General features: G+C 39.7%; 1 protein-coding gene across 6 annotated transcripts in view; it reads right to left on the bottom strand.

The window, feature by feature from the left end:
* Positions 1-12,616: 12,616 nt before the first annotated feature.
* PDE7B (phosphodiesterase 7B) overlaps positions 12,617-25,537 on the bottom strand; it is a gene marked incomplete at its 5' end in the record, with an annotated part of 168,464 nt that continues 155,543 nt past the window's right edge. For all 6 annotated transcript variants that reach the window (XM_083858594.1, XM_083858593.1, XM_083858596.1 and 3 more), the window contains 5 exons: positions 12,617-16,580; positions 17,111-17,191; positions 21,053-21,149; positions 23,145-23,289; positions 24,327-24,418. In XM_083858594.1, the coding sequence (XP_083714720.1) occupies positions 16,363-16,580; positions 17,111-17,191; positions 21,053-21,149; positions 23,145-23,289; positions 24,327-24,418 (633 nt within the window). In that variant the 3' untranslated portion in view covers positions 12,617-16,362. The remainder of the gene's footprint in view (positions 16,581-17,110; positions 17,192-21,052; positions 21,150-23,144; positions 23,290-24,326; positions 24,419-25,537) is intronic.

The raw sequence follows: 25,537 nt of genomic DNA, 5'->3' as shown, positions 1-25,537 counted from the left end.
TACCAGACTTGTCTAGAAACTCGGAAACTCGCTACGCAATTAATAGAAAATTTCATATGTATTAATTATTATATTAATATATATTTAATTAATTCATATACTCTCTGTATGTGTAGATACAGAGTTTTTGGATACAGGCAGAGCAGAGAGTATGCAACAGTATTCACTGCCCTCAGTCGATTCTCCTTGTTAGGAATTAATTGCATTGTTCTTTAGTCCCACCTAAATAGTGAAATTATGTATAGCGTTCTTGCAAAAGCCAGATTGACAAAGGGAAGGAACCTGCTAAACAAGTTAGCCTTGAGTTTCTGATCAGATGCCTTGGGGAAAGGAAGTTCTATACGCAAGACTATTGAAGTAACTGATGTCCCAGTGTTAAGTTGGGTCTGCAGCCAAATTTCACTTCCACTTTATCCAAAATGAGTTTGCCAGTGATTGTAGGTACTTGGGAGATATTTATCATCCTGATTCCTGTACCACCTTCTCAGATCCCTGTATGATTTACCAGTATATTTTCCATAGTGACACTGACTTCAGCTACAACTGTATTACCTTCCAGTTTATCTGAATATCTGAATAATCTATTAATTGATTGCGTATGATATTTTAGGGCATTGTTGCACGTCTGTGTGAAATGAAATAGTTTACAGTGGGGAAGGTGCCTGTTGTTTGCAAACAAAGAAGGACTGGTGGGTGATGTGATGGTTAGAGACATCTTGGGCACAGTAATCACAGAGTGCTAGCATTTTCAGTTCTCAGAGAAGTAAGAAGGGGAGTCAACAGAACTGCAATCCTGCACCTCTGTGGGACAGACTTTGGCCTGTCTAGGAAACTGAGTGAGTGAATCTCCTGGGAGGCAGTCCCAGAAGCCAAAGGAGAACAGGAGAAATGGACATTCTTCAGGAAAAAAGTGCTATTGGCACAGGAGAAGGTGATTTCTGTGGACTGAAAGACAGATGGGTGGGGAAGACCCGTCTGGCTTGACAGGGAGCTTTGGCCTATGACCTTTGGAAGAAGGAGCAGGCAACTCAGGAAGACCCAGGGAAACAAGAGTTTTGTGAGGTAACTTGGAAAAAATTACTAGAGTCAAAGCCCAACTAAAACTTATTCTGACTTCTGCAGTAACAAAATATTTCTCTAGATACATTAGTAATGACAAGAGGGCCAAGGAGAAGCTCCATCCTTTTCTGGGTGTGGGGAGAAACACAGTGACAAAGGAGGAGGAAGAGGCTGAGGTACTTAATGCCTTCTTTGTGTCATCCTAATAGCTGGACCACTTGTTCCCCAGGTACCCAGCCCCCTAAGCTGGACGATGGGCAGGGAGTGGAATGAAGCCCCCATAATCCAAGGGGAAATGGCCAGTGACTTGCTGCCACACTTGGACAAGCAGAAGTTTATGGGACCAGATGGGATCCACTCAAGGGTACTGAGGGAACTGATGGAAGTGCTCACTGAGCCCGTTTCCATCATTTATCATCAATCCTGGCTAATGGAGGACTTTAGTAATGCCTTTGACAGTTTCCCACAGCATTCTGCTGGAGAAACTGGCCACTTGTGGCTTGTACAGATGCACTGTGAAAACCTGGATGGATGGCTGGGCCCAGAGAGTGTTGGTGAAGGGAACTACATCCAGCTGGCAACTGGTCACTAGTAGGATTTCCTGGAAATCATTTCTGCGTTTATCTTGATGAGGGGATTGAGTATACTCTCATTAAGTTCAGAGATGACACCAAGCTGCGTGGGAGTGTTGATCTGCTGGAGGGCAGGAAGGCTCTGCAGAGGGATCTGGACAGGCTGGATCAATGGGCCAAGGCCAACTGTGAGGTTCAACAACACCAAGCACCAGGTCCTGCTCTTGGGTCACAACAGCCCCATGCATTGCTACAGGTTAGAGGCAGAGCAGCTAGAAAGCCAGCTGGCAAAAGACCTGGGGGCACTGGTTGGTAGCTGACTGAACATGATCCAGGCCCAAGTGACCAAGAAGGCCAGTGGCATCCTGGCCTGTATCAAGAATAGTGTGGCCAGCAGGATCAGGGCAGGGATTGTCCCGCTGTACTGGGCACTGGTGAGGCCACGCTTTGAGTTCTGTGTCCAGTTTTCAGCCCCTCACTGCAAAAAAGACATGGAGGTGCTTGAGCATGTCCAGAGAAGGGCAATTTAATTTCAAAGGTCTGAAAAAAAAGCATGTAGCTTAACTAGCAGGAATAGAATACCTGTTGTAGATTACCAGTATATAAAGAGGGAAATTTTTCAATATTTCTCAAAATACTTTAAAGTATGAAGCTGGAGTCACTTTATATTAACAGTATAGCGAAAAGAACAGGTATTTTATAGTTGTTGAGAAAAGTTTTTGTAAAAAAGGAAGAATCTTACAAAGTTATAAAGAGTGGATGTGGTAGAAAGAGTTTGAGTTATATAAAAAGAAACACAACATGAATCAATGCTTGTAAATGATTCTGCTTTTGTTTCTTGCAAGTTAGCCAAATGCGAAAGGCACAATCTGGAAGGATCTCTGACAGGCTTGCTCTTTGTAGATGTTTCAGTGCTTTAGAACAATGTACATCATTTGCTATAGTTATGCCTTGAAACACTTTGTTTAGGAACTCAGTCTTAAATTGTGGTGCTAATTTTGGCAATATCTAAAACTATTGTGAGTAAAGGCTAAAGATGACAGCTGTCCTTCTCCTTCAGAGAAATTTGGCACGTTTCAGTATTATTTGGCTGGATTATTTACAAATTTTGATTATAATAATCAAAAGGCCCTTCTTTTGATATTCATTATTTTCCTCAATAATCCTGTCAGCAGGACCTCTCCTTCTGCAGTGGGAATTTGAATAATTTTTTTTCGTACATTGAAAGAATAACAGCATGGTGCTTTTGTTCCAGCTGTGTTTCTAGACCTCTTTACATTTTAATTTCTGCCTACATTTTCATGCAGCCTGGAAAGCAAAAGTGGGCCTTAAAAGGAAATTATTTATTTATGTTATGAAGAGTGTTCAGACTTGCATTGTTATTGGGATTGATGTGTTCTTACCTTTCATAAGGCTTATTTTAGGGATTTGATTTCAATGGGACACAAAAGCAAAAGCAACAGTCTAAATTCTCTCTTTAGGTAACAGAGACATGGCAGTACAGTCTGCAGAGATGGAGCTGGCACTGATTGCTTCAAACCACTGATCAGCTAAAAATGTCTTGGATTAAAATACATTTGAAAATCTATAAAATAATTGATACAAATAGTTGTTACATTTTGCAGTTGAACTGCATGGGTTTAACCACAAGAGAGCAGTATCACACTAGGTCTATGTTGCAAGTCTTAAACTAAAAAGGAATTCTGCTTTGTTGGCGTGAAGTCTCACAACAAAATTTTAATCTCTTTATATTTTTATTTTTATAGTGGTATACACTAAATTGTAGGGGTAGATGATTCTATCTTACTAGCATTATGATGAACTGTACTTATGTGCGCTTGGATTAGTAAAAAGTCAACACCTGGCTAGTTTATTCTCTTTACAAAATAAAATTGCTGCTTCATTTTCTAGGAGAACAGGCTGAAGATTTTGTGTGGTGAGTTAGAAAAGAGTTTGATCTGGCAGTAATTTTTTTCTGCAAAAATATCCTCTTTATTCCATGTAAAATGGCCATTGGAGATTTCTTTGTGGTCCAGTACACATATCATGAAACTGCCGCAGAATTGCATGGATTTGTATACATAACTTCTAGCTTATACATGTGAAAATATGCTGCTTTTTACTGATTAAAAGTCAAAGTGACTATGGGGCATAGAACTTCACTTTTTTTTTTTTTTCGTTCAGATGAAACACTATACTGCTCTTCTGTAAACATACATTCTTTGCTCCTCACATGTACACAGTAACTTGAACTAGTTTAGGTGCATCCATAAAGCTGGGTAAGAGGATATTTGCAGAGCTGGGCAAATTTTAACCTTCATTAATGTCAATCTTCAAAGTGTCAACTTCATTCTTGCCATCTGTGCTCTTTGGTAGTTGTCATTTTACTTAGTGGGGAAAGTTGAACTGGATTGATTGTTCCCACTCCTCTGTTTCACTTTATAGTTCTTGTGCCGTAACACAGCAGCTGTATTTGCTGGGAGGCAGTTGCCACTGAGTAACAGCTGCTGGCATAAAGGAGCAGTAGGAAGAAATTTAAAGTAAGCTTAGTTTTAGGGTTTTTTCCCTGTGTTATTTTTGTATTATGGCTGTTTGATGCATTGTTACCTTACAGTTTACAGCCTGTAAGTATTTGTCCTGTTTTTTCTATAATGAGCACTGTAGGAATAACTAAAGTAGCAGAGGTTGTGTGTTCTACTGCTGAAGTGAGGGGTTTCTGCCCTTTGGAATATTGGGATTTTTTAATGTGTATTCTGTTGTTTCTTATGCAATTTTGTCTGTCTGGTATTTTTCCATTATCTGTTTTCTAGCAGGTGTTTTTGCTTGACTTCCATACCATGTTTGACTGTCATCTACTGAGGCAGTAGATAAGCCAGGCTGTTTTTAAACTCTTTCTTTGCTTGTAAGGAAGTGTTTCTGAAGAGAGGTCAAGCTCAGTGTTCTTGGTTTTAATTTATTAAATGGGGTGTTCCTTACCAGCATGTACAGTGGGAAAATAATCTCTAGCTCAGTATTTTGTGGTTGTAAAAATAGGTAGTTTGAAGATGTACTTTGGTTTGCCTCAGGTGAAACGTGGGCTTTATCAACACCTCTTGTTCCTATCTGCTCCTTTGACCACTCCAATATTTTTCATGCATTTGTGTTTGCTTCTTCTGTCTGTTCCTCTCATGTGCACTGTCTGCATGTACAAGAATTATATTAAGGCTTTACTAGTTACATTACTCAGGAGTCTCTATTTTTTCAGGAATTCTAGCAAATCCCCAGCCCATTTGTTATTTCTCAGTAGTGGCACAGCCTTTTCTTTCAGATTTGAAGAGTATACTTTGTATTTAGTATATTAGAACAACACAGCTGCTAGGGAGACATACCAGATAATCTGCTGTATAACCTAGCTTGTCACTGAACTAGTTTTTGATGTTAAATTAGGTTTTTGGGCTCACAAATAAAAGAATATATTGAAGATACATTGACATAAGGCGAGCAAAATAAACAGAATTTGTGAGATCGTGCTTGGTGCCTTGTGAGCTCTCGGAGCTGTTGCTAGGAGAGGAGCATGGTAACAGTGCTCTACGCTGGTAGTTGCCCGGGGAACCCAGAGGCACTTGTGCTATTTCTACACAGCTCACAGGAGTTTTCTTCTATGTACCCCCTTTTTCCTCTTCTCTAGCATAATAAAAGGTATGGGGGATCTTGGCCACAGGACTAAGTCCTTTGTCATCCTCCAGCATACAGGTATCACAGTCAAGACTGAGTAGGTTTGAAGAAAATGGCACTTGGCCAGATCTTGACTTGAGCATGATAGTGGTGAATAGTTGACCCAATATAGGTTGAGGATGATGAACATCACACCTGGTAATGGGCCCTGGCACTTTTATTTGGAAGTTGTTGCTGCTCCATTGTTTCAATATGAGTAAAATATTGAATTCTACTCATGGATTGCATAGATTTTAGGAAAGTGGAATGTATTTACTTAGAAAAAACCCAGGATCACTAATTACCACTGAAGTAATTATCTGATGGAGGAATAAGTTAAACTCTGCTTACTAGAACAAAAAAACTTTGAACTGCAGATGGCTAAGTAACTTAAATCTGCAAATTCTAAGGAAGCTGGCTGACGGACATATCTGGCCCTTTATATTTACTTTGAACTTTGCAGTAATACAGAAATTCAGAAAATTGTGTCCTCTTTTAAAGAAATTGTGTGCTTTCTTTTAAAGAAAAATGGGGTCAGACACATGACTATAGGTCAATTGGCATGTATGAATTCTAGGCAAAAAATCTGCATAGTTGGAAATACTTAGATAACAAGACTGATCTCTTGTGATTTCATTGTAAAATAAATGTTTTAAATAAGCTTTTAAAAAATAGCTGCAATTGAATAGCATAAATTAAAATACAACAATTTTATTACCCACAAAGTAGATGTTAAATGGATGTAGAACTGATCAGCTGGCAGATAATAGTAATCACTGAAAGGAGATATTTCTACTCGAGATTATAGAGAATGGTCCTGGGCTAATGCAGTTTCATATTTTTAGTAATGAAATAAGTGATAAAATTTGTGGATAACTAAAACCAGAAATTACATAGAGAGAAAGAATGAAGTTGTGAATCAGTGTGGAAAAAGCCACAATAATAATGCCATAGAAGGGTAGGTCTTCAGAAGGAAAGTACATCCTTCCTAGTACAGTCAGTTGAAAATCTATAAAGCTGTTTCATTCAACAGTATTATTTCAGAAACAGAAAATCTGTTTGCAGTGACTTGTCTGTATATGCATGCAGATTAAAAAGGTGCTAGAAGACTCTTTCTGTGACAGACAGAAATGTAATATTAGCCAGTTGTAGGAAGTGAAACTAAAATAATTTAAATGAGAGTGCATTTCAGTAATGAGCATGACATCCACAGTGGGAAGTGGTGACTCTTCCTTATTTCTTCTCTGTCATAGAACCCAATGCTAGTTTGACAGTGACCCAACTATAGAGTGAAACAATTGTCCCTTTTTGACAATGCTGCCTTCCTTCCTTGTATGTTTATTTTCTAGTGTATTTATCATAGGTTGTCTCAGAAAGAGAACAGCTCTTACTATATTTTTTTACATCTCAAAAGTACTTTTAGTTTCACAGGGTAACTTGTGCTAATCTTGAAGGTGCAAATTCCTTGCTGATATTCAGATATTTAAGAAGACTTCATTCTATCATGAATCTCAGTAAAATTTAAGATTATAGATGTGCCATGCCAGCTGAAAAATTACATCTGCATTATTATATAAGATGTCCCTGAGAGCAATGTAACACCCACAGGCAAAACTTCAAGCTGTCAAGTAACTCAAGAGTGATGATGTAAGTTCTCCCTTTAAATTAATGACACTGAAGTATCAGGAAGAAAGAACTGCAGTGGGATTGGTGAAGGAATAAAATCAAAAGAAAAAAACTCCACAAAAACAGGACCCCAAACCCCTAGCAACAGGTAAAGATTTTTTTAAGGTACCTAGAGATGATCGATTCACTTTTCCCATGAAACCATAGAAGTTGTGCTCCTTTATCATTAAAGTAAAAGCTGTCCTTTCGCATCTAGCTCTCTTCTCAGGGTCTGTGACGATTTGCTTCTTGACCTCTAACATGAATTTTTTTATTAAATTATTTTTATTATAGCAACTTGTCATGAGAACTGCATTGGTGTCCCTTGTGCATAACTAGATCCATAACTAGAGCGCTCCAAGTGTAACCACGGTGCAAATAAACAAACTACACCTCTATTTAGCATTTCTCATACAGCGTGACTGTTGAGTTGCCATGGTCAGAATGCCAGATAATTTTGTTCGTGGTTTGTATTTCAAAACCTGTCAACATAAAGGCCTAAGCAGTGGAACTGCTCAGAAGAAAATGGAGGCTATTGGTCACACAGGATTATATTGCGACATGTTTAGGTCTTGGGCAGGTGGAGGATTTGGCAAAAGGCAGCTGAAGTCCAGACACTTGTTATGCTTCATCCTAAGCAAACATTAATAGTAATACTATTGACTGTTCTGCCTTAAAACTGGAAAACTGAAAAACTCTTTAAAAGAAAAAAAGAGAGAGATTTCATACTATTGTAAAATATGCTTAATAAAGAGTGGGAGAAGCAGATCTGAGTCTCAGAAAGCTGTTTCTCTTGAAATCAAAAAGCCAGGCTTTATTACAATAAAACCTCCACAGATTTATCTAGAGAGAACACAGGAATTATCAAGGAAGACAGAAAATAAAAAAGGGGGTGTGACCTTGCATGCAAGTCCTTGCTTCCACTTAATACCTTTCTGAGTTGCAGCAAAGTCTCTTAGGCCCCTCTTATGTCTGGCCAACAGCAAAAGCTCACAAGAATTTTATTTACTTGCTTCATTCTCTGAGTGAGCTGTAAGCTTCTTGCTATGGCTTTCTTGCATGACATATCCTGCAGTTTCTGATCTTTTATCTTCCAGCTAAATCCAGACCATCTCAGAGAAGAAAGAATTTCCTGCTTCTCTTGAGAGGGAGGGGGAAATCACATTGCTCTTTAAGAGAATATAACATATGATTGGAATCATAATAAATACCATAATTTGAAAATCAAATTATTTTTTGGGTTTGCTTGTGATTAGTTGGTGTTTTCAAGAAGCTGACCATAATTAGGTATGGACGGGAGGGGATGAGGGCAAGATCTCTAAGAAGGTAAAAATGAGGCTTGATAACCAGTTTTAGTTGTCTCCAGACAGGACTCCTAATAGACCAAGCACAGAGGATTTGTGAGGATCAAGTGCAAAAGGCAATCAACCTACACAGCCTCTTATCCAAGGTTATTCACTTTAATTCACTAATCCCTTCAGGTAACATAATTTCTGTATTATCTTTGTAGCTATATTGAAATTAAATGAAGGAAGTGTATTTGCTCTGTTAAAACTTTGGTACACACTTTTATGCATCTAAAGCCAATGTGCCAATGTCACTTAGCCATTTTGAGTGCCTGATGTACCAATCCCAAATCTTGTTTATGTTTCTTGAATTATTTAATATCTGTTTTTATATAGTCAGTCTTCAGGCAGTGGCATTGTAGAAGAAGATTTCCTTTTCATGTGGGAGCTGGGGCAGTTATCGTGTATATCTGTGTGCATATTAATTCAGATGTAGCACTGATAAAAGGGACTTCAAAGCACCAAAGTGCAAGTGGCCACTCCCTAATGGTCCTTGCAGGAGTGATGCATCTGATAGCAGTGGCTTTCCTTATGCATTGAGGAAAATAAATGTGCTGTGCAAAGGTACCACAGAGGGCAGTGCTGATGCCCCAAAGTAGTTATCATCTACATGGAACCTCATCCCAGCAAAACAGTACCTTTTTTTTAACAAAGTAATTCCACTTATGTTTTGGTCTCTCAGCTGAGGATACCAATGTATCTATTTTTTTCCTCCTCCTAGAAATTGACTTGAAATATATTTATCCAACACAAAGCATGGCAGATACAAACAAGTGATCTTTGGGACAATACTTTCTCAGTCTGCCCTTGAATCTACCAGTATTTCCTATTTTCTTTGCATTTTGTTTGCCTAATGTGGACTAGCCCCTGAGACTGTCTGCAGGTGTTGGTAGGTCTGGTTATAGAAATGAGGCTGGGCATCAAATACATGCATAGGTGTAGCACCAGACTTTTTTTTGGTAGCTGTATGTCCTTCATAAATGTGGTTATGTATGAGCTAAGCTCATAGGAATCCTCTACACATACGAATGGAAAATCTGGATTTGGAATGTAACAGCTGCTGACCAGCATGTGTAGGTCAGGAAAGCATCATTTTAAACTAATGGTGGATTTAAGTATTAAAGTGTATTTTCTTCAGGATTACGATTTTAATGATATTTATTTGTAACCAGGAATTCCTTTTTGTTTCATGTAAAAGTTCAATCTTTTAAGCTTTTCTGTGTGGTTAAAGATTAATATACCTTTATGGCACCAACTTCCAGAGGTATTGCTGAGCTTTGTTCTACCTATGTTTTGATTTGAGGAAAGCAGAAGCTCTCAGTCTGCCCCAATGTTCTGAGGTTTTTTTAATAGGTGGTACTAATGAAGCTACAGTATTATTTTCCTCTCTCTCTCCCTCCTGGAGGCTTTTCGTGATTCAAATTGCTTTTTGCCACCCTTTGCACTTCCCACTCTTGTACTTGCACTTTCTCGAGAGGGATGATTGGTATACAAATTGAATTTATCTCTAGGTGGTGGGAGTGCTGGAAATACTAGTACAACTCCTCTGTTTGTATGAATTCTAATACTCCATTTTAGTTACAACTTCTTAGGACACCCAGATCCCCTTCCTAATCTTGTAGTACAATATATTTAGAGCTCTGTAGGGTACAGGATTCAAATCTCCTCTCTAAATTGTATTACTATAAAATCTGACAAGAAATTCATCTGCTGTTGCGATACTTCTTTGTGTGCTTAGGTCTGCATGGTCCTGCATAGACACCCAAGGTAGCTTTTAGAAAGTGCTGCTGGTAGCAAAATCCAATTGTCATGGATTAAGCTGTTGCATGGTGTTCAACTCTGCCTAAGAGCCAAACTAGCCCAGACTACAGTGAGGTGATCTACTGGTTTTACTGGTAGAGCCACTTTAAACTCTTCTCTAACCTGTGATTCATTTGCTGTGTGTTCCTGAGCAGCTGTTTGAGACTCTACAACATCATTGAAAGATTGAGAGGTGTAGAACTGGGGACACCACAAACCTGCTTTGTTGGTAAAACCAGGGTATTTTGTAATAGCACTCATTTTATCTTGAAGAGGATTGGCATTGGAGAGACTCTGCCTTCCTTACCTTTAGCTAAAAGGAGTGTCTGTCACATAACTGATTGTCACTTACATATTACATTGTTTCTTCTCTTGTTGAATAGATATATTTCCAAGATTTTCCACCTGAACTTTAAACCATAATTAAGTACTTGGCTAGGACAAAAATACTGCCATCTAACTAATTTTTCTTTTGCTGTTTATTGATGCATTTCAACTTGCTGATCTGCATTTTTTTGTTTTGAACCATTAAACATCAGCAACTATTAAATATCAGCATCCATCCAGACAGTGCCTGTGCAGAGTGAGAAGATGTATTGACTTAGCTATAGTTGAAAATAACTCTGTTAAATCTGTTATGGAAAACTGAGTGGTTTTCCAATGTTGACTATATAGAACTACACCTGGAGAAACCATCACAATTCTATACAGGACAGATCTCTAATGGGCTTCATGCTTAAATCAATTTTGCAGTTCTGCTTGCATCTGGGGGGATACAGGAAAACACTGTGATTCTGAAGGGTGGAATTTTTTAAAGAAAAGTTTAAATTTAAAATGTTGGCTAAATAGCACTGAAATAAAGTATACTTCCAGCTCCTATATTTTGTTCAATGGTAGTATTTGCATGGCACAAACTATGTGAGTATTGTTACTGAACACTTTGCGCTACAAATGAATTCTGACTTTAGAAATGTGTCAGAGTCAAGAAGAGTCCCTGCAGTGATATCACTCAGTGATGACAGGTATTTCTCACTTAGAAATACTTATCAGTGTAAAACATCAATACTTCACATATTTTCAATTAAACTTCACCAGCTTCTGTCGTGTTGCACATACAAAGAACATGGTCTGAAACAGAAAGGAGAAAATGGAGATCAAAACTGACCAATGATCCTAAGGAGAACTCATTACTGGAACTGAAACAATAGTTTAAGCAAAACTCTCTTTTAAATACTTAACCAGGTAAACATTTTCCCTGGGGTTTGAAAATCCTTCTACTACATGCTTAAGAAAATTACATGGAAATGCCTTCCTTGCTGGGAACTCCATTTATATTCATACAGCAAGTCTGAGGGGAAATTTAGAGAAAAGTTCTTCTCACAAACAGCACACTAGGAAAGTGATTATTCTGTTGGTAGAAAAGGAGAGGCAGTGAGAGAAGGGATGCAGTGGAATTTTTGCTGTCTTGTCAAACCAGAATATCTTTTGAAAACAAAGGAGATCCTTCAATCAACTCTTTTTACCAAAGAATGTGGAACGCTTCACTTTTTTTTTTTTTTTTTTATTAGTTGTCATTCTTCAACATGATGAATACTTACAGCAGTATGTTAAAAAAGATACAGTTAAGTCTCTTGGCATCACTGCATAGCAGTCACAGCATTTTCACACAATCTAGTGCTTCCTTTCAGAATGATGCATATGGCATATATACGCACATATGGGGGCTGATTCTTGGTCCCAGTGAAGCTGGGGGGACCAGTGTTTGGCCCATAGAGTTGTATAAGATATGTGACTATGTATATATAAAATGCTTTACAATAAACATGACATATACAATCTTGAATTCAAATATAAGCAGAATATATTTTACATCCAAGTCAAGCTTATGCTCTGCACTTAAAAGTTTATGTACCTAAAATATTGGATGGATTATAGAAACAAAAAGCAACAGTTTGCACCAAAGTAATTTGAATACATATTTATGGCATCAAGCTTGCCTTGTGTTTTTGTTTTGTGTTTTGGGGTGGCTTTTTTTTTTATTTTGTTGGATTTGCAGGGTTTTAATTCAAATATAATTATTGATTTTTGTGGGCCATGGGGATCATGGTGAGTTCAGAAGGGGAATGGGCGTACTTTATGGACAACTCAGCTGAGTGTATTAAAATATAAGGCAATAAATTATGGCTGGTGTCCTGGCTGATACCTGAAAATAAAATTGTGACTATCTGAGTTTCTCCTTTATGAGGAGAATTAATTTCGAAGGGCTAAGTGTGCATTCTGTGTCTAATTTGACAGGAATTTTTAATCCCAGATAGCAAAAGCTGGTGAGATCGCTATGCAGTGTAACAGCAGCCTTATCTCATTTACAGCTTTCTCAATAATCTCTGGGGAGGCTTTGGTTTTCTTCATGAAAACCGAGTTTATACAAAAATAATTGACCTGTGTTGTAGATTAGGTTAGATACAACTGCAGATCATGTGGTTTTTGTTGTTTTGGTTTTTGTTTTTTTTTTTTTTCCTCATGGACTCTACTTAATCTCAGCTACTTCTGTCTTTGTTCCTTGTGTTCCAAAGGTACATGTTGTCCATAGTCCTTTTATTCTCCATTCAACTGGTGGCTGGACCATTGACACTTAAAAACACGAAGGTAGGGAAAATCTTTACTTAATGACAATACATATGTATGCATTATTTTAACCAGCCTAAGATTGTCACTTATTATCACTTCTTATTGTTGTTAGTTATACAGAATTGCCTCTTAGATGGTATGAAATCTTCATTTAGAGCAGCTAGATTTTAATCGCATTTGTGGGGCACAAAAACATTTTAACAGTTTTTTTCCTTTTTCTATATATGAAAACCTTAATGCAGTTTGAAAACTTCAAAATCTTTCAGCTGCACTGGCCCAGTGGGAAAGAAAAGTCATTTAAAAGGGCCTTTTGTAAAGTGGCTGATACGGCTGATACCACCAAAATCTGTGCTATCTGCATAGCTTTTCTATTCTGTGCATCAGCAGCCTGTTGGCACACTAGGGAGAAACCCCAGTGCAGAAATGCCCTCCAAACCAGAGAATACCAAATGTATCACAAGTGCATGTGCTGAGCACTGTGCTGTTGGACTGGCTGGTACCAGTTATGGTTTCTACGGGAAATCAGGTGGTTGCATTTTGCATTACAGACCCCAGGGAATCTGGCTGCCAGGCATCTGCTGCCACAGCCTACCCTTTCCGAGCACTTCTGTCTGGAGCACCTGAGGCAAACTGGCCCAGGCCCAAACCTGTGTAATGGGTTTGGCTCACAAGTACAGAAGCATTGAACCTCTTTCAAGCACTGTTTCATTAGACAAGGTGATTGAAATCTGGCCGATATGTTCAGTGCACCAAAATCCCCCACAGCCTGATAATTTTCAGAAGAGCTTTCTAAAGTTGGAAAGTTTTAATGTGATAAGAGCAAACTTGTAATGGAACCTCTAGGTTCCACTTGTAGAAAAGGGCTTGGGTTTAATGTGGTTGTAACAAAATTTGATTTGTACCTAAGCTTTCCTGTTGGACCTATTTTCTGGAAGCTCTTCAGAAACAGCTCAACAACGTTTCTGTCAAGAGCTTTTTATGCTGCTAGACGCTGGGTTTAACTAAACTTCAGAGCATTTTTAAAGAATTCTTTGAACTACATGGAAAAGGGCTTCCATTTCTTAGTAAAAAGATAAAACACATGAAATTACATCCTTTTGTATGGGCTTAAGTGCTTCTAAGCAGTGCATTACATTACTCACGTAATGTCCTAATAATTGTCCTACATCTGTCAGAAGGAAAGGTACACCTAAAAAGCTGCAAAGTGGTGGTGCTTCCACCCCACCATCCCCATGTGGTTAAAAAGACATTTATATCCTGTAGTTAGAAACAGTTTAATTCTACTACAACTCTCTTGAGTGCCCTTTGCTTGCCGTGGTCCTTCTATTATGTAAATCTCATTTAGATTAGTGGAAGAAGGAGGTTTTCTATTGGTTGTACCTTACATAACAGCAGAGGGGCAGAAAAACATCGCTGGAGTGCTTTGTGTGCTCACCGCATTTTGCCCTTTTTTACTTCACTGGGTTTCAGCCTCTTTTCTCTGAAGATACATACAAAGAATTAGTGGAGTAAATCATCCTTCACTAAAACTCATGCTTTCTATTTTCCTCTGAACATATTAGTCACCTTATGAGCATGAACTTTCTCTCATCAAGTCAATATCCCATGTAATTGAGAAAAATGTATTATATTTTTCCTTGCATTTTCTGTGAGTAAACATCTTTCTCATGTTTCTCAAACACCAACTTAAAAAGCTCTTTCTTTGTTGGTCTCTTCAAGGTCTTCACATGCCAACATGATATCCAAATGTGACTAACTGGCCATACCTACTTGTTCTTTTGGAAAGCAGCTGTACAGATTTGATGTACAGGAGGTTCACAGCAACACTGTACTTCACCTGAATGCAGTTATTCTTTCTGGGGGCAGAGGAGCAGGGGACAATCCCTTTGGTGCAACGCAGTAGTGTTTGAGAATACAATCTCACTGAAATGGTGGAAGCTTAAGTAAAGTTTAATAAAGACTTTCCAAACTGAGGTTGTTTATGGCATAGTTAAGGCCAAGTATCTTTCACAAACATGAGATCATAGAAAATTCCTCAGCCACTATGATAGCTAAGAGGATTTTTCTTAATAGTCTGACTACAACACATTTTTTCCTTCATTGACTGAGACTAATCTAAAAAGTCAGTTGAAGTATTCTCTTAATTAAAAGAAAAATACAAATGCATTTTGACACTGACTATCTAAGAAGGGAGGGAATGTGGGGGAAAAATCAGCTACACTGCAACATCTCTCAAGAAAACAAATGAACTCCAGAACTAATGCCGTGCTTTGTAGATCACTAAGCTATTTAGTAAAAATTCACACTTTTGAATAAATGGTAATCAGGCTGAACTGTCAAATCATGGGGTTTTGCTCTGGGGCCTGGGGTTTTTTCTGAACTTAAAAACTTCAGGCTCTGTGAAACATTTGCCTAGACCGAATGTGCAAGGTGCCATGGATTAACAACACGGACCCATATGGAATGTGTTTGAAGTTTTCAAGAAGTTATCCTGCTAGACTTCATTCCTCAATTACCTTTGATACACCTTGGATAGTGGAAAGGCAGTTCAGAATCATATCTTGTAATCATATGATTTTGGCAGCTATCAGAAGATGAAGGATGCTAAAAGTTAAGGCTTTTATCCACAAACAATGGTGTATATTAATAAACTCTATACCATATTTACAAATGCTTTCTCTTGTATTAAAACTAACAGTATTCTGTTCACAGTGCCAATGTTTTTACAGGTAGCAATCATCCCACAGTACTCCAGTATTTTGGCATGGGAATCAGTAGCGCTTTCTATTTACAGAAAATGTACACATGAATATAAACAGGTAACTTGAAACAGTACTCAAAAGATAGATCTGTTCGTGTTTCAAAGGTTTAAACTGTACTACACCTTCCCATTTGGCTGCGAGGGGATCCTGTTCCTTGCAATGAGAAGATGCCCGTCTTTTATCCAAAGTGGCATAAAAATGATTACCAAAACGAGCCTTGTTACACTGGAGGTGTGTATATGGAGATAACTTCAGTCCAAGGTTTATAGATCTGTTGTTTAGTGCACAGAATACAAAAGTTAAAAAGGTTTTTAACTACTAAAACAACCCAACTCTCTGCCCTCTGCGAGCACTGTCCCGCTCAGTCCATGACCTCTGAATGCTGGAGGTGCTGGTGGTTTAATGTGCAGCCCAGCTGCCAGCTTAGCGTGGTGCTCTGGGCCTATATACATATGTCACCATATGACTTGTGGTAAATGAAAAGATTACCAAGAGTGCCTCTCTGTGCCCCCTGTTCTCTCAGCAATCCTCCCTGGTTCATGGCAGTCAGGACTGGCCTGGCTTCCCTGCTGCCGACTGGGACTCTGCATTGGGGCAGTTTGCGATCAGGAGTGACAAATGGCATCAGGCATGCACAGAATGGAGAGAGGGGAGAGGAACGTGAAGATCAGAAGGAAACCCAGCAGAACCATGGGTGTGTTTGTGAGGACCCTTAGAGCTTTGCCATTTCTTGCCTTTGCACGGTGTTGCCAACAGGCTCCTGCTCCCCGGGACCGTGTTTGCTGCTGTGACCAAGACGGAGATAGCAGTGCTAGAAGGAGAAGTGTAAAGCTGCCACTAAGGAGTCTCTTCTTCATTTAAAGTCTGTTCCTGGCTGCTAGTCACTTGGCCTGAGTGGTCATTGCTCCTACTACTGCTGTGTTGCTTGTGGAGCAGACTCCTCCACTTGGCCTTGTTCCTCCTGAGATGGTTTAGCATGTTTTCAGATAGTGGAGTGTTGCCTGTAAACTGGGCCCACCTCTCAAAGAGTGGCTCAACGATGTATGTCATGAACCCTGGAGAAACACAGAAGGGACAGCTGGTGAGCAACAAGGTAATTCCAGAAGTGCACTGCCACGCCAAGTGCCTTGAAAGCACAGAGCAAGGTAAGTGGCAAAAACCCTGATGAGAAACAACAACAAACTCTCAAACAGAACATCAATTCCTTTTGAAATTCACAGCTTTTGACCAGCATACGTGACAAGATACAGCTTTATCTGGGTGTGTCACAGTAAACTGACAGTCAGCAACCCTCGGAGGAGATTGCAGACAAGAAAGTAACCGGCGTTTAACACTGGCTGCAATTTTTTCCAATGGGTATTTTTTCCCCTATGCAAAAACTCCTTTGTCTTTCTGTTGAACATTTGGCTTAGATACGTTTCTTTTTGAACATTTTAATTTAGAACATATTTTTTAACTCTTATGTTTTCAGCAGCTCTTATTGTTAAAATAACTGGATCAGAGTGGGGTACAAGGTGGATAAAAGTTTATCTTAGAGCTTCTGGCATAGTGAGAGAAACATGAAGAGAATGCAACTAATACTTACCAATCTGGATGCTTGGTACTGTATCCTTTTGCTGATTACAAAGGGGGCTTATTTCCAGTTCAAATTTTTGTTCCAGATCACCTGGAGAAAAAGGAAAAAAAATTATTTTCTGCCACTTTTATCTCTTCTCCATACCTATGCCACACTCACACAGTGTGAGGAGTTGGAATCTTCTACCAATGATGACCATGGTAAATGTCTAAATACCTTCATTTTCTGGACTTTTTAGATATCAGAGAACCAATTATCCATACAAAGAAAAATCTAAGTAAAGAAGACTTTTAGATGAACATTAAATCTGAGCATGTAAGTGTTCTGAGGATCTAAATTTTTAAAATGGACTCTCTCATGTGAAAGACACTCTAGTCACTTACTCATTGTTCAAATCTCTTCCTACCAGAAAATTGCAGTATATCTATTTTAGAAATGCATCTCCAGGGGTACTGTAGTGGAAATTGCTAGTGCGTTCTTGTGAAAGTGGCTTGTAAAGGGAAGAGAGTTGGAGCCTGGTAGCCCACAGCTGTGGCTGCCCTAACCAACTAATAAGGACCAAAGCATGGACTCTAGAAATGTTTCAAGTGTCAAGAGCTATGGAGCTCAAGTTATAAATGTGGAAAAAGGATGAAATTAAATGTCTGTCTTAATACTGTGCAGTAGCTGGGTATCAAGCTATGCCTTTGCTGCTGCACTGATCATATTTATTTCCTGGGTCATCCCAGGGAGTCACCAGAGAGGCATCTGCACAGGACTAACTTGAGACAGCAAAGTAGTTGGCTGGACTCATAGCCACCTTCATAGCAGAGCATTTGACTAATTGGACCAGGAGGTCTCCAGTTCTAAATCTGGGACTGTCCTGAAGATTCCTGCAGGGAGCTCCTGCTGTGACCAGCCCTGGGGACTGTTTCAAATTGTTGGAAGAAAAACCTGGCTGAGCGATCTGCTCACTCCAGGTGCCACCTTAGATTGCTCCTGATGCAGAATTGACCAGCTCTGACATTGAGAAAATGCTTATAAACAGTCCATAGAAATTATTTCTGCAGAAATGGACACACAGGACGAGCTTCTGTACATAGTGATGGCAGGAGATGTTTTTTATGGAGTTGAAGGTAATCAATAGCAGCTACCACACTGGATTTAAGAATTCAGCAGAAAAACATCTCAGAGGGTGTAATTTGCTCACTGCCATGCAAGACAACAGTCACTTTTTCTGCTGGAGAGACTGCATTCCTCTGTGCCTGCAATTACTTCAGGCAAAGATTGCTCTGAGTTAAGTTTTGGGTGTAGGGGTTTTCTTAAAACAAACACTCTCTGTGAGTACAACAAGTTCATCCTTTGTAATTGTTAGCCTTCCCTGCCAGTGTACAATCCTGGTTACTGCATGAGGTACAGGACCTTTCCTGTCTACAGTATGGAAGGGAAGTGAGAGTTAACTGTGTGCAAGCTTAGATGTGCCACTTCCTCTCAGACAATAATATTTTGTCCATCTGATTTACTAATAAGGATGTAGTGAGCACTGGTTAGGAAAAACTTTCCTGTAAGAAAGACAGACCTGCTAGTTTAGACAAAACACTGTATTCAACCCATAAAGAAACATTTTGCTTTAAATCCACTGTTTTTGTTTAAAAGATCTTTTCTCCCCACTAGCAGTTTTTGCTATTGGGCTACTGTGCTACTCAGGTTCTATAGCTCCATATAAAACACTGTGTGCATTTCTAAGCCTTGTCTTTCTTCCCTCTGCAGCATGCAATCACTTAAATGTGAGAAGAGTATTTTCAGTTCTAATTGAGTACTTACAAGTATCAGGAAAACATTTTTAGCTTCATGATCAAATGCTACAATTTAGCAAAACTGAGACACAATAACAGTTTCTCATGTTTCCAAATGTGCAATTTGTCTTCTTCTCATCTACCCCTCCAAAACTTTTTGACTAAAAAAAAAATTTTTAACTCCAGTGATAGCCCCTCTGTAGGTGTCCTGGGTAGAAAATGGTTGATCTGTCTGGCTCAAAGTACATCCACACGATTGTGTCTTTCAGAAGTCACTTAATTGACAAAAATAAGATTTGCTTTTGCACGGTAAAAATTTAAAATGATGGTCAATTTCTTTTGTTTCAAGTTACTATGAAAGGAGCTGCATGAATTAGTTCCTGAGAACTGTCATGCTAGGAAAAACCTTCCAAACAATTTTAAAACCTTGTCAGAGAAACTGATCATTAATGTTGCTTCAACATTAGCCATTTTCTTGAAAGATTTTTCTTACTACTTTCAGTTTCATATATAGAAATCAAGTTTTATTACTTAGCCAGTGTTCCTAGCTGTGTTGACTTAGAAGATCTGAAAACGAAGTATTTTTCTAGGAAAGGTTTTTGTTAGGAGTTGCTGTAGGGGTCAGATGCTCCATGAAATGTGCCTGGATTGTGTATTTCATTTACTAACATGTAGTGTAGATACACTATAACATAGGAAGATCAGCATCTGAGTCTCTATTAAAATGACCTTAGAAATGTTCTACTAAAACAATGTTAAAACTTTGTATCTGTTCCAGAAGGAAGATTAAACAAAGCACTAATTGTGGTATTATCTGCCTCATCTATAGTTAAAAATCAAAACACAAGACCTTATGGTTTCCAAATGTTAAACTTAGTGCCAAAAAATACGTTCAAGCCCATCACTGTGTGTAAGGGGGTAGACAGGTCTACAAAAACACTTTAAAGTGATAATGGTATCTAAATGCATGCTGTTTAATACTGGGGCTGTTGTACCACTGAATAGCATTATACAGCCACTAGTGATAGTCAGACCACCATTTCTGTATAATTGTCCCTCATAAAATGCTCCTTTTCTCCTTGTGATGCTTCTTACTGGTCTCATGTACTCAGGTATCCCCTATCAAAGGTCTATTTTAGATGTTAGACTAACAAATCTTGTGGGCAGTGGAAAAGGCTTACATTTTTAAGAGTTGAACTGTCTTTCTCAGCACGGTCCCTCAATAAAGGTGAAGTACTGCACCTCACAAGCTGCATACTGATTATGCCTTCACTATATATCTGACTAACTAAAGGTGCATTGGGCAAGTTGCTTAAGTTGTTTCAAAGACATTTCACCAGCTTAAACTGACATTGGCTCAAAATTACCTTGCTGACCTGTTTGTCCTTGTTACAGACTAACTGTACCAGGTACCAACTCAGATGTGGCTTAATTTTGTAGTGCAGAATGTTAAATGAATTAAGAACTTCATGGTGTGCTCTTCCACTTTGTCTTCAACTCTCAGGATGCTCTGAACAAAGAATTTAGCAGTGATTAAACTCTGCTGCACCCTGTATTGTAGCACAGCATGACCTTGCCTATGCAGACAGAGCCAAATGGTGCAATTACTGCGTTTCAAAAAATCCCCTACTTGACTGTGCTCTCTGCAGGGGTCTGAAAACATTTGCAGTAGGTTCTAGCTGAGGTTTGGCTTGCCTGCTTTGGCCCTTTCAACAGCATGCTGGGAAGCTGTTTGAACCCTTTCTCTGCTTTTGCAGGCAGAAGAATGTGTCATATTTGGGAAACAGTGAGAGTAAGGCTCCCATCAGAGTTGTAGTGGAAGCACGAAAAGCGAGACAAAACACAGCACTAGGATTTTGGGGCAGTGTGGCGCCGGCACCATTCCAGCTCAGAAACATTCATGGTGACTGGAAGAGTCTCAGAGAAGAATCCAGCCATGGCCTTTTCAGCTGAGTTAAGTACTCAGGCACAGCAAAATCCTCCCTTCCTGCCTGATGGTGATAGAGGAGAAGAGAAAAACTTTCTGCTCTTCTATCCCTTCCCACTTTTCCAATGAGGCAGCGTATCTCTTAAGATTTCATTCCCAAGGGACATTTCAGTGCTACCTCTGACTTGCCACACAGAAACCACAAAAAACTGAGGGGAAAGGGGACTGCTGTGAGTTGAAGGGGCTGACCTTGCCGGTAGAACTCTTCACAGACCCGTTCACTCCACTGTTTGCTCAGATCCCAGACCCGGCAAGGGTTGCAAATGTCAGCACACTTGAGTGCAATCTGAAAGCAAGAAGAAAAGCAGTAGTGAGAAGTTACTGTTTAGCAGTGCTTCAGCAGTAAATCTGCAGTCATGGAACTCCCTGGCCCCACCAGCAGTGCTGTGAAGGGTTAAGATTACCTTTCAGAGACTTGACCTCATCCAAATGTGCCCTTTGAGGAAAAAGCATTTATTTAAGCTGCAAACAAAACTTTAATTCAGCTCTCCACTTTACCGTAGTGAAAACAAGAGCAGGGCCACATGCCAAGGCTGCAAAGTGTTTTGGATATTCCTTGCAAGGAATAAGCCAACAAAAGCTTCAGGCTGGCTCCTGCTGACTGCTTGGCTCGGCATCTATGGCTGATGACAAGGAAGGGAAGAGCCAAGCTGGTGTATTTGGGCATGGTTTCTCTGCGGTCTCAGTGAGTGACTTTGCATCTCACTTCAGTTACCCTTCATCTTAATGTCTGCATATTTTTGTTTACAAAGCTAAGCACAGGGCTCTCCACACTACCCCTGGCCTGGTTTCACTTAGTTAACTAGTACTTTTAAGTGCTTTGTTGGAGAATGAGTACAGGGGAAAAGGTTTTTAAAACTGAGTAACTACTTCAGAAAAGTAAACCAGGTAATAGTCTGCCTGTCTTACTGCCTAGAAACAAAATATCTTGTGCCTTGTTTCTTCAGACTGAGCACAGTCATTCAGTCTGACAGAAGTCAGAAGTCATTCTGGCACCCAGGAAGAAAACATAAACATTTCCTGTAAGAATTCAGACCTGTGAACCAGCAGAGGGAAATCTCCAAGTCATTTTTCTCTTTGGGTTAAGCTGATTAGCCTTAATATTATTGTGTACTGCAAGGACCCTTCAAACATTCTTTAGGTTACTCCAATCAATCAAGATTTCGTAATTTTTTTTTCTTTTCTTCTTCCGTAACTATTCCACCAGATAAGTAAATCTTACTATGTCTGTTCTCTTGTTCCTAAGTTCCTAGTATGTAAGAATCCTTTTTGCCATATCTGAGAGTTGTAATTCCTCTGCTTTTGGCATTTGCACCATTTTCTTGCCTCATCTGTACAGAAATATGGTCAACCTGTCACCCTGCCCTGCACAGTCTGCAGGAATCTGACAAAAGACTGTGTTTGAGGGAGGACAGGTGAGAAGCTACTACATTTCCCATGCTGCTGGAGGGGGAAGAATTAACAGATCAGCACTTCTTTCCTTGCAGCTGTCACCTTTTCTGTAACTTTGATGGAAGGGAAATAAGTAGGTGTTTGTTTAATAAATGAAAAAGATTACTTCAACTTCTTTATGTATTTCAGAATGAAATTAATGTAATTTCTCTAAAGAAACAAGTATATGCAGCTACATTAATCACAATAATGCTTTAATAGGTAGGGGTTTATTCTTAAGAGTCTGCTAATGACTGCTGCTTAGCTGGAAGAACCAGGGTGAACCTATTTGATTTTTGAATAAAGCATGGGTTTTTCATTAGCTGGGCAGATGCACTAGAGAAGCATCTGCTGCCATGGCAACAGCTGTCTCTGCAGAGGCAGCTTCTGAGCATCCATCGCAGGAACAGGACTTGGAGACCTGATGTCAGGCTGTCCTGGAAAGAACACCAACAAGGGGGCTCTCCTGCATGGTGCTAGAAAATAACACCAGTGGAGTGACATTTGCCAGAAGAGAGAGAGACATTAAAATTGAAGCATTACCTGGCAAGAGAAGCAGTGTTCTGGAAATAAAATAATTACTATCTTATCTTCATTCCTTAGCATTTGACACTCTCCTGTATCTGTCGCATTCACAGCTTTTTAACTCAAGGAAATTACATAAGGAAATACTGGAAGCACTTTATGCTTGCCTGACATGCCAGAAGGTGGCAGAAGGGAAGTGTTTATGGTAATAGGTACAGAGAGGCTGATGTCCAGACATCCTATAATATACTACTCTTAACATATACTAGGAAATACTGCGGCCTGAGAAATGTATAAAAACAATTAAAAAAAAATTTGAAGTTACCTGAAGCATAAAATGTCTGTCTTGTGCATCCTCCAACCTCAAATCCTGATTGTCAAGATGAGATTTTAGACGGATCAAAAACTCATTCTGCCTGTTGATGTCTGTTGCCAAGATGAGGGAGCCCAACTGCTGTTCAATGTCCTGCCTGCAATGAAGGTAAATAAGCCCCTTTAATCATGGAACCATTCAACACTAAGAGCTCAAAACAACTAGCTCTGGATCACTGGAGCTGGCATAAAGCTCCCTCTTTCTTTATGGACCCAGTCTGATATGTTTGGTCAGTCTCTGCTGGGGTTTGTGGGGTACAACTGTTCTACCTGCCCAAATGGGTTCAAGAAGAATAGATAATGTAGAAGAAAAATGCTTGTAGAAGAAAAATGCACAGGCTGTTCTGAAAGCTTCTGAAAAGTGCTAGAAAAATACAAAAAAACCCACCGTGAAACAACAGCATGTTGCATCAAGAAAAATGCTCACGTCTTACTTCAGCTGCTCAGAGGTGAGCAGTGAATACTGCAACTTTGAAGTTGCAGTCAAAGTTGTGAAGGTCTAGACTGATGTCCTTTAAAATTGTTGGTCTGATGCAAAGAATTTCTGGAGGGATTTGGAGCTTATTGCTTCCAGGTAACTTGCTTATATTCTTGGTAGGGTCACCTGTGATTTAAAATTAAAGACTGCAGTCTGTTCTCTGTCTCAATCTCCATCCTTGGTGGGACTAACACAAGTAAAAAGCTAGCAGCAACTTGCCAAGGTGCTTATGTGGCTGCTCGTCCTTTGCTTTATCCATAAAAACTGAACACATTCGTACAGTGAGGTGTGGAAGTTCAGAGCAGTCCTGATGCTCCTCAACTAACTCCTTCAATTTCCCGTTTTTAATCACTAAATCTTTCCATATTCGGTTGGTGCTATGTAAAATGAAAAATGCCAAAAATCTGTGTGAACAAGTCCACTCTTGCTGGGACTCTCTGTGTTCCTGCTGCTGAGAGTGGCCATTCCTGCGCTGCAGAAGTGGGCAGGTCTTAAAAAATACTTCCACTGTATAACGTTGTCTCATTACTTTATAGTGGCACCAAGAAGGGGCAGGAAGTTTAGCCTATTCTGAAGCCTGGGCCTCTTTGCCAGTGTGCTTTTAAGAAGGGAGAAGGAGGCCATGGCCTAGGTTCAGTGATTCTGGTGGACACTTACGTGACATCCTTGGGCAGGTGGGCGAGCAGCCGTGACTCTCGAAGCATGCCTATGGTAGAGCGCCAGTGGTGGTTCTCCAGCACAGAAACATTCTGGGGAGGAATAACACCAGTTAAATGCAAGGATTAGAATGGTACCCATGGTACAGGTACACATAAGGTTTTGCCATATCACATAATACCCAGAGCTGGCTGGACATGCTGTAACGTGAGCCTAAAATGTGTGCTTTTCAGCAACAGTTGGATTAGAGTAATTGGTCCAGATTTCTACAGTTAAGGACCTTTTGCTTCTGGGTTTCTTAGCTAAGGTCAGCCCTAGGGGCCTGTTGTTCTGCAGTTTTTGAGTCCTGCTGTGAGCAGAGGAGCTAATCTCATCTGTGTGGGAGGTAGCTTGCATTCTAACAGATTTATTAACAAATGACTTGAAGCAGGAGTGCAAAATTGTATTTTTACCGCCTATTGATTCCAGGTTGACTTTTCAGCCTCTACAGTTTCAATGCAGAGAGGACAAGAAAAAGAAAACTAAACTGCCAAATTTCCCTTTGAGTCAGGGAACTGGAAGCTGCCTGCAGCTGTTCAGTGAAAGCAAGAGGAATAGCAGTGTTGCTGAGCATTTGCAGGCTTCAGCAACTTAGTCTGCCACAAATTTTGACTCCTCTTTGTTTCCTTGCTTTCAACTAAGTCAAACCAAATTCAGGTCAGAAAAAAAAACCTGCTAGGGAGCTGAAATCCATCCAGCTTTCTAGGTTGTCAGTAAATTACAACATATTTGGTATCTTATGTCTGATGACTTGAAATTACTATCCTAATACACAATGCATTTTCCCATCATCACTTATTTAGTTCACAGAGTACTTTTGACCACCAAATGCCTCAGAAATGTCACTTATTCAGAAACCTGTATCATCTGTTCCCTGTTTTGGGCAGTTCACAGCTTTTGCAGTAGATGAGCACTGGATAAGAAAAACAAAACCAAACCTTTTGAGCAGGCAGCAGAACAAGGACTCCACCCTGTCACTGCCAGCTGGGAAAGGGGAGTCAGAATCCCTCCCTCCAGCCACTGTCCATCTGTAGCTCCCTCACGTGCAGTCCCACAGCTCTGAGATGTTGCTGCCATAGTACTGCCTTCCCAGCGGGACATGATGTGCTGCTTCCACTTTTCCAAAAGGGACTCAGCAGTATTTTCTCCCTAAGTCTTCCCCATCTTCCTTT

This window comes from Zosterops lateralis (assembly GCF_965231275.1).
Source record: "Zosterops lateralis genome assembly, chromosome: 3".
NCBI classification, from domain to species: Eukaryota; Metazoa; Chordata; class Aves; order Passeriformes; family Zosteropidae; genus Zosterops; species Zosterops lateralis.
The sequence above is the reverse complement of the archived record's forward strand: the minus strand, read 5'-3'. Positions and strand labels throughout refer to the sequence as shown.